General features: G+C 43.9%; 9 protein-coding genes across 9 annotated transcripts; 5 read left to right on the forward strand and 4 right to left on the reverse strand.

Annotated features, from left to right (window-relative positions):
* Window positions 1-186: 186 nt before the first annotated feature.
* On the reverse strand, window positions 187-2531 carry Bathy04g04910 (phosphoadenosine phosphosulfate reductase; the record flags this gene model as incomplete). The annotated part of the gene is made up of 2 exons (XM_007513425.1): window positions 187-937; window positions 1201-2531. 2 exons carry the CDS (start codon window positions 2529-2531, stop codon window positions 187-189), a joined length of 2082 nt encoding a protein of 693 aa, XP_007513487.1.
* A 253-nt stretch (window positions 2532-2784) lies between these two features.
* Bathy04g04920 (7,8-dihydro-8-oxoguanine triphosphatase) lies at window positions 2785-3321 on the reverse strand (the record flags this gene model as incomplete). The annotated part of the gene is made up of 1 exon (XM_007513813.1): window positions 2785-3321. The coding sequence occupies one exon, from the start codon at window positions 3319-3321 to the stop codon at window positions 2785-2787; it is 537 nt and encodes a 178-aa protein (XP_007513875.1).
* A 395-nt stretch (window positions 3322-3716) lies between these two features.
* Bathy04g04930 (unknown protein) lies at window positions 3717-3887 on the forward strand (the record flags this gene model as incomplete). Its single annotated transcript, XM_007513651.1, has 1 exon — window positions 3717-3887. The coding sequence occupies one exon, from the start codon at window positions 3717-3719 to the stop codon at window positions 3885-3887; it is 171 nt and encodes a 56-aa protein (XP_007513713.1).
* A 539-nt stretch (window positions 3888-4426) lies between these two features.
* Bathy04g04940 (predicted protein) lies at window positions 4427-4840 on the forward strand (the record flags this gene model as incomplete). Its single annotated transcript, XM_007513475.1, has 1 exon — window positions 4427-4840. One exon carries the CDS (start codon window positions 4427-4429, stop codon window positions 4838-4840), a length of 414 nt encoding a protein of 137 aa, XP_007513537.1.
* Window positions 4841-5158: 318 nt separating this feature from the next.
* Window positions 5159-5598, forward strand: Bathy04g04950 (predicted protein; the record flags this gene model as incomplete). The annotated part of the gene is made up of 2 exons (XM_007513405.1): window positions 5159-5230; window positions 5329-5598. The coding sequence occupies 2 exons, from the start codon at window positions 5159-5161 to the stop codon at window positions 5596-5598; spliced, it is 342 nt and encodes a 113-aa protein (XP_007513467.1).
* A 71-nt stretch (window positions 5599-5669) lies between these two features.
* On the reverse strand, window positions 5670-6959 carry Bathy04g04960 (unknown protein; the record flags this gene model as incomplete). The annotated part of the gene is made up of 1 exon (XM_007513791.1): window positions 5670-6959. One exon carries the CDS (start codon window positions 6957-6959, stop codon window positions 5670-5672), a length of 1290 nt encoding a protein of 429 aa, XP_007513853.1.
* Window positions 6960-7571: 612 nt separating this feature from the next.
* Bathy04g04970 (predicted protein) lies at window positions 7572-10357 on the forward strand (the record flags this gene model as incomplete). Its single annotated transcript, XM_007513511.1, has 3 exons — window positions 7572-8022; window positions 8062-8835; window positions 8958-10357. The coding sequence occupies 3 exons, from the start codon at window positions 7572-7574 to the stop codon at window positions 10355-10357; spliced, it is 2625 nt and encodes an 874-aa protein (XP_007513573.1).
* Window positions 10358-10799: 442 nt separating this feature from the next.
* Window positions 10800-12311, reverse strand: Bathy04g04980 (unknown protein; the record flags this gene model as incomplete). Its single annotated transcript, XM_007513583.1, has 1 exon — window positions 10800-12311. One exon carries the CDS (start codon window positions 12309-12311, stop codon window positions 10800-10802), a length of 1512 nt encoding a protein of 503 aa, XP_007513645.1.
* Window positions 12312-12433: 122 nt separating this feature from the next.
* Window positions 12434-15391, forward strand: Bathy04g04990 (predicted protein; the record flags this gene model as incomplete). The annotated part of the gene is made up of 4 exons (XM_007513609.1): window positions 12434-12588; window positions 12753-13236; window positions 13283-15085; window positions 15149-15391. The coding sequence occupies 4 exons, from the start codon at window positions 12434-12436 to the stop codon at window positions 15389-15391; spliced, it is 2685 nt and encodes an 894-aa protein (XP_007513671.1).
* Between the last annotated feature and the right edge of the window lie 511 nt (window positions 15392-15902).

Genomic DNA, 15902 nt, shown 5'->3' on the forward strand with positions numbered 1-15902 from the left:
TTTCCTTCCTTCGTTTCGTTTCGTTGCGCGTCCTTTGTCGTGTGAAAAAAAGTGTCAACTTACTCGAGTCAAAATGGGATTTGTGAACAAATTTCAGTGTGATGACAAATTAAAACAATTATCTATTTTATTTCTTCTTGTCAAACAAGGCGAATCAATCAATCAATCAATCAATCAATCAATCAATTAATCGTCGTCCTCGTGAATGGAAACAGTCGGGACTAATTCGGCGTTACCGCTCGAGAAGACCGAATAGAAAGCACTCTCGGTAAGACCGGGTAACGCCGTCGCGTTGTTGTTGTTGTTGCTACTGCTACTGTTATTCTTTCTGTTGTTGCTATCGCTATTACTAGTGTTGTTTTCGAGCTCTAATACTTCATTCATCGCTTTCTGTACCAACGCGTCGATTTTCTCTTCGCTCAGGGTCGATCCAACTAACTGTCTCAGTATGATTTCCAAGTCGTTTCTCGATACGATCCCGTCGGCGTCGACGTCGTACACGCGAAACATGAATGAAATTTTAGACTTCTCGTTGGCATTCTTCGAGAGCAGAGAAAGCAAGCGACAAAACTCTTTAAAGTTGACGTTTACGAACAGCTGGACTATTCTCGGCGCTAAAGGGTTAATTGCCAACTCTGGAATGTTCAACAGTTCGTCTTCGCTGATGTATCCTTTGTGTTTTTTATCGAGTTGTTGGAACCTTTTGTATAACGTCTGAATCTCAGCGGACGTGAAGACGTTGTAACAATACGAAGATATCTCTGTTTGTTCATAAGAAGAAGAAAACAAAAGGGAAATGTGAGTCGTTTGTTCTCGTCGCGTGTCGTTGCTTTTTGAAGGACACCAGACGACGACGAGAGAGAGTACTACTGTGAGTAAAATTGGATAAAAAAAAGAGACTCTCGTCGTCGCACAGAAGAAGAGAAAAGAAAGTTCTCTGAATGGAAAATAGAGAAAGAACGACAACAACAACAACAACAACACTCACGTTCGATGTCAAAATCGGTGAGATTCAGGGAGGACGCCGTGATTCCCATCGTTGTGATGATCTACTTTTTAGGAGGATTCGTTCGTTTGTTTCTGTGAAGGAAAAACTTTATTAAAGAGAGGGGGGAGACGCGTAATTTATTTGTTTAGTCACGATTCTTCTTCTTCGCTTATTTTGACTCTGTTATATGTTTGTTATAAACTACTATTTACTTGCCGACGATGGACTCGACAAAAATTTGCAAACTCTCCACGTCGCGCCTTTCACCGCCAAGTTTTACGTACCCTTCGCGTCCTTTCGGGAAAAGCAAGATCGTCGGGAAAGATGCCAAGCTTAAATTTTCTTTCGACCACTCTTTCTCGTCTTGATCGGCGCGGAACTTCGAGTATCGCACGTTCTTAGCTTTGCCGTACGTTTGCGCCGACTCCGTAAAGCTACCCTCCATGGCTTGGCAAAACGGACACCAAGGCGCGTACAAAACAATCATTTCGTTTTCTTCGTTCTTTAAACCTCGAGAGATTCGTTTCTCCATCGACTCTCGCGTCTCAACCGAAATAGCCGAAGCATCGGTGAAGATATCCGCGGCGTCTTCTTCTCGCTTATCCTGCTTTTCTTTTTCCTCTTTGCTCAAATTTCCCGAGTGCAAGCCACACTCTTTATCGCTCGCATTCTCCCACCACCATCGACCTTCTCGCTCTTGTTGCCCAGGAGTTACCGGTCTGGTACAAGGCGCGCAACCGATTGAAACGTATCCTTGCGTGTGCAACGCGTTCACAGGCGTCGACATGACTCTCAAAAAGTCCCAAACTTCTTGCGAGGTGGCGTTTGTCAGCGGATTGTATTTCACGAGTTCACTTCCGTTTAAAATACCTTGAAACGCCGGGTCTAACTGTATCGCCGGGACTTGCATTCTCGTACCAGGTGATTGATCTTTTCTTTGACCAGTAATCCATGCTTTTAACGTGGACAACTTTTTCCTCAACGGTTGCACCTTACGAATGCCGCAGCACTCCTTGTGCCCGTCTTCGTAAAACGAAAACAACCCTTTCTCGTTGACAAACGCTTCCAATTTTTCTTCGTTCGGGACGCAATATTCAATCTTAATGTTGAAATGCTTCTCAACCTGGTCAAATAATTCGTACGTTTCCGGGTTTAATCTCCCGGTGTCTAAGGAAAACACTCTATATGGTCTGTTCGTCAAGTGCGCGTATTGAATTAAAGCCACATCCTCGGCACCAGAAAACGCAATCGCGATATCGTCTCCGTACGTTTTCAAAGCGTCGTCCATAATCTCCAAAGGCGTCATCGTTTTCTCCAATATTTCGTTCTTACTCTCCGTTTCCTGTTTCGTGTTGCTGCTGAACACTTTCAATGCGTTTCCTCTTCGATTGTTGTTGTTCTTCTTCTTCATATTTTGGTTCACAACTCTTCTCTTTACACCACTGACTGCTCCGCTCTTCTTCATCATCTTCATCATCTTCGACGACGACGACGACGCGGTAGTCGTAGAAACGTGAGCAGCACAACTCATTACAGTGTTCATCTTTTCGGCAGTTATTGTGTTATTATTGTTGTTGTTGTTGTTATTATATTATTAATGTAGTTTTATGTCGGACGATAAAGAATGAGGAGGAGGAGGTGATGGATAAAATTTTGGTTTGTGTCTTCCTCGTGTTTGTGTTTGCTTCTTCTCTCTCTTTTCTCCTTCTATGGCACGTTACTATATGCATAACAAAAAAATACACGGAGCTGATACATCAACTTCTTTTCTCTGACTATTTACGACTATTTACGACTTATTGCATGGATAACGATTGAACTTCCTTCAACTCAAAATCGACGAGCGTTGTAACCTCTTTAAAGTTGAAAGTGCCTTCGAAGTTCTTCCGCTTTTGTCGATTCAACACCAGTGGATACCAGTGTTGATCGTCCGCCCACATTTGTTGAAAAGGTATGGCATCGAAAGGGAACCATTGCGGACGCATTTCTTCCGTCTCTCTTTCTTGGCCGCTATACGTGTCTGCTCTAAAGATGTGAACCAGCCACGGTGGTTTTTCAGGCTCATCGATCCAAATGAAAGTTATGCGACCAACTTCTTTCGCGTCCAGAGCCTGTATGCAAGCTTCCTCTTCAAGCTCTCTCAACGCCGCCGCGAGAACGGTTGGGTCTGACTCTTCAACTTTACCACCGAATCCGTTCCAAAACCCTTTTCCAAACCCAGTTTTCTTCTCTCCAAGCAGTACTCGCTCGTTTTCATCGTCCACGACGAGCAATAACGTGAAAACTTTCTTCTTCTTCTTCTTCCTTGTTTCTTTATCTTCTTCTCGCAGCATATTTTCTTTTTTCTTTTTTGAATTTTTGTTGGATTCTCTCTCTCACTCAACTCTTATAATAAACAAGTCGTCTCGTCGGTTACAACAACTAACTCCTTCCTACGAGTAACGAATGTATTATTAAAGTATTTATGCGCGCGACGACGAGTGCTCCTTCTCTCTTCTCGAACAACCTCAATCAAAAGAGTGATGACGATGATGGAGGTGAGGATGCGGAAAAAGTATTGATATGGAGAAGGAGGAAAAATCTTCTTCAAACGATGATGAATTTAAAGTGGGGGAGGAGGGAGGAGGAGGAGTTTTTTCTTCTCTTCCATTTGTTTAAACAAGACGACACATTTAGGCAAGTAGAATAAGGTCAACCGATTCATCATATATTTTGAATAGAGAGTCCAATGAGCGAGTTTAGTCCGCGAACTCCCGAGGAAGTCTTCCAGAACTTCAAGGGAAGACAAGCTGGCATTAATAAAGCATTAAACGACGACGTGGTACGTGCGCGTGCATCAGAACCGCGCTCTCTTTTTTTTTTCTCCTTCTCCAATTCGCGCTTAAAAATTCGAGTTTAATATTGAAAATGCAAATACACCGCGCGCGCTCTCACGCATCGCGATATCGGTTCGAGAAATTTGAGAACAGATTCAGACGGGTGATTAGTATCTGAGTTCAAATTGAGCGTTCGAAACGGAAGAGTAAAAGTGTACCGGCGACATATTCCTTCGAGAATACGCAAACAAATTTTGCGCGCATTTATTATTTTTCACCGCGCGACGCGCTGTTTGAAAACAATACACAAAAGAGGCTTTGCGACGATGGACGATTGCGAAAACGGACTGTAGCGAATGCCTTGATTATCTTTGCATTCGAATCTCGAGGGTTAAATACATTTTGATGCGGTTCTCGTATTCGCCCAGTATATCTCTCATCAATTTAAAACAACGAGAAGAGGTGGTTGTTTTAAAAAGAGCCAATCTCGTGTTCCCACAGTTAAGACGGGAACAAACAAAAAGCGAGCGGCGACGAGGAAGATGAAGACCAATGCGAATACCTCAGATGGTGATTAACTAACGTTCCCTCTTTTATACTCTCTTTCTCTCTTTAACAGGCTATGTTTTTCGCGAGTTGCGATCCGGACCGCGAGAATCTCTCGTTGTATTCAAACGCCGACGGTAGTTGGGTCGTTTCGTTACCGGCTGAGGAAGTTCCGCCTGAATTACCAGAACCTGCGCTTGGGATCAACTTTGCTCGCGACGGTATGAAACGTGGAGATTGGCTCGCGCTCGTAGCTGTCCATTCCGACGCTTGGTTGATGGCTGTTGCCTTTTATTACTCGGCCAAGTTTTCCGCGGACCAGAGAAAAAAGTTGTTCGATTTAATAAACAGTTTACCGACGACGTACGAAGTGTTGTCCGGAAAAGGCGGCAAGAAAATGAAGGTAAGCGTCTTTGTGCGAAAGAAGAAGATGGACGAGGAATTTTTCGCGGGGCTCTTCTTTCTCCTCGCCGCGACTCGTTTTGAATAACGACATCGTCGTCGTTCATTCGCTCTTGTTCGTTTTTTCTTTTCAAACTCTCTCTTTTTTGCCCCCTGAATTTTACTCAAACAGGGCACTCGCAATCGGAATTTTTTCACGTCTCACCGCGCACGTTCTCTCTCTCTCTCTCTCCTTACGCACAGGTGGCTACAGCAGCGAACAATAATAAACGATCTGCAGCAGTAATGGTACGATTCGAATTCTTTTTTGTATCCGCGGGCAAAACTTCGCTTTTTCGCTCGTTTCGTTTCGTTCGCGTAAATTTAGGCGCGCGCGCTCCCCTCGAGTGGGAGATGATTTATTATTATGGACTCTGTCTGCTTTCGTCGTCTTTTTTTTGCTGCTTTCCCTCATGTTTCTTGGTTCCTGAGAGGAAATGTTTGGCGGTCTCTTCCTTTTGTTTGAGAGGAGCCGAGAAAAAGCAAAAAATCTTCAGGGAAAAAACTAAGTTCTCTCTCTCACTCTCACATAAATAGCAGAATAATACAATTAATAACGATGACGCGGCTGGTTTAAAAAAGCCCTCCCCCGGGGTAATCATAAAACAAGACGCGCCCTTAGATTCTTTAGTAGACGCGAAAATAGAGCTCTACTGGCCGGACGACGGCTTGTGGTATAAAGCTGAAGTGTTATCGCTCAACGCTCGAGCGAGAAACGCTAAAGTTTTATACGCAACCGGGGATGTCGAGACTCTCGAGTTGGACGAGATAATCAACGAAGGCCATTTGAACGTGTGCAGTAAATAAATAAGAAAACGAATCACGTTGCGTTGTAATCATATAATAAAAACTCAAAAAGATTAACATAATAAGCTCTCTCACGATAGCGGCGGGAAATCACTTTCTTGCCGAACAAACGCCGGCGCATTCCTCCGTTTATTATTTCCTCCTCCTTTACTATTCTTGTTGTTTTTACCATTACTATTCTCCTTCGCGGCGGAGCTATTCTTGTTATTATTATTACTATTATTACTGCTATTATTCGTCGTCGTATTTTGTTTCCCCAACGACGCGCCGACGTCTTGTTTCTTTTCAGGAACCTGTTTCTTTTTTGTATTGAGATCTTCTTCTAGTGTTGCTTTTTCTACCGGTGCTATTTCTTGTTGTCGTTGTTGTTGTTGTTGTTCTTCTTCTTCTTCTTCTTCTTCTTTCTGCTGTTGCATCGGTGGTGGAGGTGTAATTATTGGTCGTGGTAGTGGCGAAACTGCCACGATATTCTGATGAAGAGGAACGTTCGGAGGTTGCTGCTGCGGAAAAATGTGTTGTTGCTGCGGCGCGTAGTACGGGAAGTGACCAACGCCCCCGTGATACATAAAGTTCGGCTGAACCGGTACGTATCCATACGGAACATTTTGATAATACATTGGCGGCATCGGGTACGGATATTGAGGTGGAACGTAATGGAATCCGCCGGGATACATGCCGCCGCCTCTTCCTCCACCTCGCCCTCCCCGTCCTCTTCCTCTTCCTCCAACACCGCCTCCTCTTCGAGTGAAATCTGGATCGTTCTTATCTGCGTGCACGTTTCTCGGGATGGCTTTTGTGCTGTTTATGTTTATGTTTATGTTGTTGTTATTACTCTCAGTCGTTTCTTTTCTCGTTTCGTCCTCGTCTTGCCTCTTCTTTCCTTCTTCTTCTTTGTCTTCTTCTTCTTCTTCTTCTTCTTTGTCTTCTTCTTTGCCTTCTTCTTTAGAAAAACCATCTTGTTCATTTTCTCTCTCTCCTCCTTCTTTTGCTTCTTCTTCTTCTCCTTCTTCGTTTCCGAATATTTCCGCCCTCGCTCGCTTATACTCTTCCTCTCGCGCTAACTGCAAGTTCTCGAGATTCATTTGCACCATCTTCTCCTCGTCGTCGTTTTCTGCGTGTTCTCCTTCTCCTTCTTCTTTGTTGTCTTCTTCCTTCTTTCCATTTTTTTTATCGTCCACCCCATTCTCCTCCTCCTCGTCGAGCTGCTCGTTTTTGTTGTTGTTGCACTTCTTCTTCGAACCGCCGCCGACGATGATATTCTTCGCGGACAACTTCTTCGTCGAGGGAGACGAAGACGAAGACGAAGACGAAGATGATGAAGACGTCGTCGTCGTCGTCGTCGTCGTCGTCGATGGGACCATTTAACAATAGTATATATATATTTCTAAGATTGTGTGATTTTAGTATGATTATGGTATGATGGTTTGAAAGTGGTATGATTGTATGACTTCGGTGTGATGGTTTGTAAGTTGTGTATGTGAGTGAAGAATTGCAAACAGTTGTAAAGGAAGCACACACACTTTTTCTCGTTTTCTTCAAACTCTGAAATACCACACAAAGCACTCTTAAAGTTTTCGGTTTTTGTAACTTTTTCATTTCACGACATGACTTGAGAACTTCCTGAAGACCTCTGAAGACCAGGTCACCAAACCTTCAGCCGTGATTAGGTTTGATGTTGTGTATCCTCGCGTCTCCCCTGAAGACCCTGAAGAGCAAAAGTGTTCTTTTTTATTCTTTCTTTTATCAATAATATTTAAAATATAAAAAGGTCTTCAGGGTCTTCATCAAAAGTACGAATAGGCACAAACTCAAACCAAATTGCGGCTGAAGACAACCCCTACACAATCTTCAGATTTTCAACACAAGTCTTCATGGTCTTCAGGAACGGCGGTGTTTGTTCACTTTTTTTCCAACCTTTAATAAATACGAACTTTACAAAAATATTTTTTTCTCGTCCTAACTTAAAAGAAAGAATGAGCTTTCGAGATGGCATAATTTTTAAAATAGCATCACCTCATACCGAAAAAATATACATAGGATGTTCGAGTCTCCCACTAAATCGGGCGGTTTCGGGGCTTCGTGCGAGCGCGAAGTTTCGCAAACTCTCGTGCAACATACTTTTCCAGGCGGGCGATATCCAAAGCGAAGTATTGGAAAAGTTCCAGAACATTACCGTTCTCGAAATGCGAAAGAAACTCGGCGCAATACAGACACAATACCTCGAAAAGTGCGTCAATACAAACAGAGCAGGGCGAACGAACGCAGACAGATACAGAGAAACAAAAAGGCAACTCGAAATGTACAGAGAAAACAAAGACATGTTCAACAGGAAACACGCTCTGAAGAATATGCGAATCAGGGGCTTACCGCCGAGACCTTCGACGATACTCAAATACAACATCACGGATGAAGAAATCGCAGACTGTTGTAAAAGAGTTTAATACGGTAAAAAAATATTCTCAGTAAGTAGTATATACAAAATGGAAACTGAACGAAAGTTGTTGAAAATCCCCTTAGGCTTCCGATCCAAAATACCCAGGCGAGGTATTTACGAATACCAACTTCCCGAGAACTTTGCAAAACATAACGCCTTGTGTAAGAGAGACGAGAACTACGGCATACTGATGGGTAAACCGAATAACGCGATATGCTTAGACTACGACATTTACGACCCAAACTGTAAGGACAAACAAAAATACACGCTCGAGTATTTTAAGAAAGTGTGTGGTGACGATGTTTACATTTCCAGGACGCCGAGCGGTGGATACCACGCGGTCTTTCGATACGAAGCTCGATTTGATACGTGGAAGAACGCGACGAAAATCAACGGGTTCATAGATATAAGAACCACAGGCGGGTACATTTGTGGAAACGGATGTGAGACAGAAAAGGGTTCTTACTGTCGTCTTAACGGGAACATTTTGAAACTCACAAATATGCCCGACACTTTATACGATATGGTTGAGGAGAACGCCAACTTCGCAAATCGGGAAAGAACAGAAACTAAACCAATGCACCAAAATATCGAGACACAAGGAATCTCAGGCGATATCAACACCGGGTTACAACACCTTGGATTCTCGGGCATATATTGGACGACAAGCTATGGTTTCAAGTGCGACCAAAACGCAGGAGAGTGTCCTTTGTGTGGGAAAGTTTCACACTTCTCGAACAACTTTCGCGTCACCAAACACGAATCAACCGGCGATTGGTACGTCGCCAACTTTAGCCGCGAATGTCGCTCGACCAAATTTATCCAGGGCACGAATAATAAACTTCCAAGCTTTGCTTTCATATTATAACACTCGATAAAATATGAACTTGGGAAAATAAAATCTTGCGCTATTATACTATGGAAGCATCCAAAAAAGAAGCAAACGTTTTACAAACGTACGAAGAATTGAAGATTGAGTTTGAGAATCACGCGTGTCGCGTTGATGATGTCTTATTGTATCCAGTACTGGATACCAAAAATGAACGCACACTGTACACTTTACTCCAACTGAAGGAGCGGTTTTCACACTTGAAATATTCGGAGGGGAAAACAGAACACAAGTTCGTCCAAGAGTGGGCGGACGACCCGAACAAGAAAGCGTTCAGAAAAATGGACGTCGTGCCTAAGGACTGTCCTCCCGACGTGTATAACTTATGGGAAGGATACGACATAGAGAAGAAGAAAATTGCGTCAGAGGAAACGGGGGACACCCAACCCTTTCTCGATTTGCTTTGGGATATGAGCGGAGGAGAGGAAAGTGTGCAAGAGTATCTTTTGAAGTGGATTGCTTTTCTATTTCAAAATCCCGAGAAGAAACCGAAGACAGCGTTGGTATTCCAATCGAAGGAAGGAAGTGGGAAGAACGAGTTTTGGGGGTTCGTTGGTAAACTTATGGGGAAGGCGACGTATTTGGAAACGTCCAACGCCGAGAGGGATATTTTTGAAAAGCATAGTTTGGCACTTCAAGGACGTAAACTTGTTTTCATAAACGAGATGAATAAGAATATACACAAAAATTACGAGGACCGAATGAAGGGTTTGATAACAGACGTTTCGCTCTATTTGCGTCCACTTCACAAACAGTCATTCGAGGTTGATAACTTGGCAGGGTTCATACTCGCAGGCAACAGTCGTCTCTTAGTTTTGGTGAAGAAAGAGGAGCGACGTTTTGTTTTGGTCGAAGTCCGTGGTGGCTATTTGCCGAACACACCTAACCATAAACCGTTTTGGTCGAACTGGTTTCGATGGAAGAACGAGGAGCAGAACCAACTCGCCGTGTATAAGTACCTGATGAGTATAGAGACGAGCGAGGAGTATATCATCACGAGGCGTCCGAAAACGCGGTACTATCGAGAGACGATCCAAAAGTGTCTCCCTCCTGAAATCAAGTGGTTGGAACACTTTGTTTGCGAAGAGTTCCCGCAGACGTTCTGTTCTAAGAACAGAGGTTTGTATAAATTACACCCAACGTACGACTCCAAAGTTTCTTCGGGTACCCTCGTATCGAGTTATACAGCTTTTATTCGGGGCTGGAAAATGTCGGAACCGACGGATGCGCAGTTTGGGAACAAAATAAAAGATATGGTCGAGCGTGAAGGTTTGCCTTTCACGAAAGGAAGGAACGAATATGGACGCGTCGCCTGGATATTCTCGAGACGTGGTGTGTATGATTGGCTGACAGAAAAGGAATACACGGAATACCTATTGGGAAACGAAGACGACGAGTACGGTGGAATGACACCTCCGGTGAGAACGGAGTACTAGGAGAAAGAAAGCGTATTTAACTAAATAATGACACCCATTGTAAGATACTATTTTAATTCACGATACTAACTTAGAATGAAGACGAATAGCGAATCCCTCCACGACCCCTCTTACTCTATAAACTCGCCTTCGGCGATGCTATACCAGAAGAAAAATACGCGAAACTTCGTATCGGTATTGAAAGTATTTTTGGAAACATAAAAAATACGACGAAGGGGACTTCGTCTCTTTATTAAAAGTAAAAGTGCTTTTGATAAATCAAATCACCAATACTCGTCCTTGCTTTGCGCGTTGTTTTGCTGACGACGAATAGAGAATCCCTCCGCGACCCCTCTTACTCTATAAACTCGCCTTCGTACCAGAAGAAAGTTCGTACCTATATCGAAAGTATTCTTGAAAACATAAAAAATACGACGAAGGGGATGAAAGTGCTTTTGAGAAATCAAATCACCACTACCCGTCCCTTCTTTGCTTTCTTCTTTGCCTCTTCTTCACGTTTCCTCTTCTCGAGTACTCTCGACCGCGTTTGTATCATTTCGGGTTCCTCGTAGACGAGTTTCCTCTCGTCAATTTTAATCATATTTTCGACGAGTAGGGGTTGGATTTTGCGCACGTACAACTCGGTAGCGAGCGGCGAGTGTTTCATGGTCTCAGATAATTTCATCACATCTTCTTCCTTGATTTTTTGCGAGATGTACGCGTGGCGCAGAAGGTTAATCGCACCGGGCGTTTTGGTTTGTCCCTGAACTTTACCGTCCTTTATCCCAGCCTCGACCAACCACGCGGCGATTGTCGCGGACATTTTACCGTCCTTGCCGAACGTGCCGAATAGGTGTTCGCCGTTTTTGAGTCGGTGTTTTGCGATGTAGTTTGAAATAAGTTTGGACGTCGCATCGCTGAATCGAACCACGACCCGTCCAAAAAAATCCATCGTTTTATACACGTTCAAATATATCGTCCAAACTCCGTTCTTTTTGACGATATAGTTCATCGTTTTCTCGACGTTGCCCGTCATATTTGGCGGGTTGATGACGAGGTTTCCTAAATCGTCTCGACTCGGGAACTCCTCGTAGACGGAAATGTAGAGGAACTCCTTACTCTCGCGTCCGAACGTATCTTTGAATATTTTTTTAATATCCGTGAACCCGTATTTGATTGTGTATTTTCTTTTATCGGCGATATACGAGTCCGCTTTCTTTTTCGTGACGGCGTTGAAATTGTTGAGCCAATTCAAATCGGTCTGGAACTCGGGTAAAAGTCCCGGGAAGTTTCGGTAGAGCACATAGAGCGCCTGGTTGGTCGAGAGCGTCGTCGAGGGGTTCGACGCTTCTTTATCGCGTAACCTTTTGAGTATCGGTCCGATGCGTTCTTTTCTCAAACACCTACGAACGTCCTTCAAACACTCCGGTGGGAGAAACCTCGTGAAGAAGAGATAGACTTGTCCCGATTTCCAATCGTTCTCTTTCCCGAACCGCATTTGTATGGTGGTTTCCTTCGCCTTTTTACCCGTGATGTTGATTACCCACGAGGTTGGTTGTCCGTCGGCACCTCTATTCCACACGTAATCGTGGAACGTCTTTAGAGCAAACTGTTGCCCCGGCGGAACTTTGAGTATTTTTCCACGCTGTTCGACCATAAGTTTTTTGAACGATTGGACGAGTTTCTGTTCGTCTTCTTTTACGTTTTCGGTGAGTTGTTGTTGCTCGAGATACTGTGCTTGTATGCGTTTGGTTTCCTCGTTGACGGCTAAAGTTGGTGCGTACGCGGACGGCGCGAACGCGACGACGAGCGGCGGGTGATTGCCCTCTTTTCGTATCGCGTTTACCTCGGCGTTCGATATGTCGTATTTTTTGGTCGTGTTCTGCTGAGGAATTGAGCCTTCGCGGATTCTATCGAGTATACGTTTCCTGTTGAAATTGTACTTGTTCGTGTCGTCGCTCATACGCTTACGCATGGCAACGGCGGATTGTTTTGTCGAGTATGTGGTGTTCATATACATCATACCAACATTTTATTTCACGAAGATTGTCCTGGTATTTTTGATTTTTTTTTCTCAGGCTAAAGTACCAGAAAAATATGGCTCCCAAGAAATCCAAAGTTAAGAAACCAAAAGTGAAGAGAAGCATCACCCAGCCTGCGAAAAGCATAATCGAGCGAACCATTTGCTCGCACCCTATGTTGAAGCGCGTCCAGAAGGAGGTGCGCGAGCTGAAGAAGAAATCGACGAAAAAGTATAAAAAATAAGTAGGTATCACATAGTTTCAACGTATTTTCTACACGGTGCGTTCAAAGTATTTTTTTTGTGAGCGAGCCATATATTTTTGGTTTGCCGTCCTTCTTTTTTTCGTCGAACCAAATCAAATCTTATCCCGAATAAAAACCCTCACTTTTCAAGCGCGTACGACGGCACTTCAAAACAAGTACACGTACCTAAACGCGGTAAAAAGAAGTATCAACACTTCCTCTACCCCGTTAATTATCTTAATCAACGAAAGTCGCCTTCGGCTCCACTCGTAAGTAAAGAAATAGAAACCGATTTTAATCGTCGTCGTTTTTTTTCCGGAGGTCGTGAAAAGTTCCCGAAGTCGCGGAAGTTGAGGTATACAACTTTTTTCATTCCTCACTTTCTTCAGTCCCACAAATTTCTAAACTTCACCTGTGTGGAGATGAAAGTCGTAAGCTTGTTCTCCGGCATAGGTGGCCTCGACCTTGGTTTAGAACAGGCTGGTCACGAAGTGATTTTGCAAGTAGAGAACGATCCTCACTGCTTGCAGGTGTTACAGCGCCACTTTCCCGGAAGAGAGATTCGGCGGGACGTGGCTGAGCTGACAGAACTTCCCGCGGAAACTGAATTGCTTGCCGCGGGCTTTCCGTGCGAGGTACGGCATATTTTCATAACGTATTTTCCATCTAATCCTTTCAAAGGATGTGAGCATAATGAACCCTAACCGACCAGGACTCCAGGGCAGCCGCACTGCACTATGCTCTCATATATTTCGCTTACTTCGCAAAAATCGCGCGCCTTGGGTACTCCTGGAAAATGTTCCAGGCTTGCAGATGTGGCATCTTACCGTTGATCCGCCTCAAGAGCCTGCCATTGCACATATTGTACACGAACTAGAAAGTTTAGGTTACAGCTGGGCTCATCGCATTATCAGTTTATCTGCTTTCGGTTTACCGCAGCGTCGTCATCGCGTATTTATTGTTGCTACTCTTCATGGTGATCCTCGAGATGTGCTTCTTTCGACAGAGAGTATTTGTAAGGGCCAGTGTATTAATCTGAGCAAAGCGGAAAGCAAAGAGAAATCGCCAGCTGAGTGTTATGAGTGCTTTATGACACCTCCGCACGTCACACCTACGATTTCAGTCACCTGTGTCGACCTTGCTGAGAAACGGTACGGTCCAGTTGCGCATGAAATTTGCACACTCACTGCATCCAATGGGAGGCGTCTGTGTATGGTTGAAGATCTTGGTGATGGTAGAGGTCATGCGTTCAGGCTCGAGATTGAAGATGCAGAACGTTTAAATGGCTTCCCGGTAGGATGGACAGAGACTTGTTTCCCACTAATGATACCTGGTCGTCCATGGATGAAAGCAGTTGATAGCCATCGGAGCTGTATCAAACGTATTGAGTTACTTGGTCGCGCGGTGGCAATACCACAGGCTCGATGGATAGGGCAACGACTTATGAGCCCTTATGAAATCAAATTCTCCCGAGAAAGCGACGGCATCAATTTTTCTGAACCAGTTCCTGGTCTTTCAAGCATTACGAGAGAAGATTCCGGAACAGAAGCTAAACTTCGCGCATGGCCTTTGGCTGCATGGAATATTCTTTCTAGTCCAGAAAACATTCAGTTGTGTTCAAAATATGACCAAGCCGCTTCATTGTGGCGCAGTAGACGAGGCCTTAAACGCATGTCAAATACGCCAGAGATTTTTTCTTTCATACCGTTGGGCGAGTTTTTGTCTTCTCAACGTCGAAATATTGACGCGGAAAAACTCTTAGACTTTAAAGTGCGTGCTGAAAAAAGCAACATAGAACTTATGCCATTCATCTCCGCAGCGTTTGGGATGCAGCCGCGTGGGAAGCGAAAGGGTAAACAAAGTGAGCAAGTAAAAACGAAATTAGATACCGAGCGAGCTGGAGGTGAATGCGCTGGAGAGCTAGTCTGGATATCAACAAAAGTAAGTAAGAGAGAATGCTTTTGGCCTGGAATCGCTCTACATCTTGATAGAGATCGAGATGTCATCCCAAGCTATGCAATAGAAAAGATCAAACCTAATCAGTCGTCTAGTTTGCACAGGATGGTTGTTTATTTCGCGGAGGAGTCTTATGAATGGTTGAGGTCAGATCGTATGCTTCCCTTCCGTGAGCACTTTGACGAGTTTGAAGGGCAGCCCTTGCTGGTATCGAGAGCAAAATATCAAAGGGCAGTCGAGTTGGCTTTGGAGTGGCAGATGCATCAAGACAGTAGTGTCGAAAAACTCTATGATGTGCACCTACGCGAGGCGCGTGCGAAGGAGGTGGAAAAACTTCACCAAAAAATTGGAAACCTGAGCGACACCCCTAATATAAGTTGTGGTATTTGTATCATCTGCCAGTCAAGAAAGAATGACTTAGATGTGACTCCATCGAGCAAGAGTAGCAACCTGAGAGCAAGTACACGACAAAGGAGAACGTCCCCCTTGAAGGGGGTACAAGCAGGGCAGAGCTGTCCTCAACTTCGGGTAAGTCTTTCTCGGTAACTTATACATATTCTGACATTTATAATATCGTTTTTCTCCTTGCAGATACTGGCAGCAGCGAGGAAAGGATTGGTTAGTGCTCAACTTGCTTTGCTGCGAGAGCAAGCTGTGGGTCGACGCGTTGAAATATATTGGCATGCTGATAAAAAGTTTTATCCCGCGACGATTACTGCTTTCGACGATCAACACTACTCACATCGAATAGAGCACGATGATGGAGATATAGAACCCGCAGCAAAGCTATGGGAGATGCGTGTCAATCTTCTCGTAGATAATTCCGGTGTATGATCGATTTACAACAACAACAACCCGGTTCTTTGTTGATATAATAATGAGTCTGGAATCAGTCGCATATCGCCTTCGCGCTCGTAGAACACGGTCTAACAATTTGTTAGGGGTTTTGGTGCCGGAGAAGCTTCTCCATTTTTATTACGAGAGTACTCACAAGGCGTGAGAGAGAACAGTCTTAAATTACACTCATATTTTATATAATTTAATGAACACCTAACCAAAATTGCCATTATTTTTGACACATATACCCGTATTTTTTCAATGGATGCACCTAAAATTGTAAATTTACGAAAATCGTGCGATAAAAGAAGCATATTCACGAAAACAGCTTTGTTGAAACATTTTTCTCGCCAGATATTTTTGGTTTGCCCTCCTCCTTCTTTTTGTCGTGTGTCTTTTGGATACGAATCTTTTCCAGAAGAAATAACCTCACTTTTTAAGCGCGTACGGCATCACTTCAAAACAAGTGCTCGTACCTAAACGCGGTAAAAAGAAGTATCGACACTTC

The sequence above is a fragment of the Bathycoccus prasinos genome (genome assembly GCF_002220235.1).
Source record: "Bathycoccus prasinos genomic : Chromosome_4".
In the NCBI taxonomy this organism is placed as follows: Eukaryota; Viridiplantae; Chlorophyta; class Mamiellophyceae; order Mamiellales; family Bathycoccaceae; genus Bathycoccus; species Bathycoccus prasinos.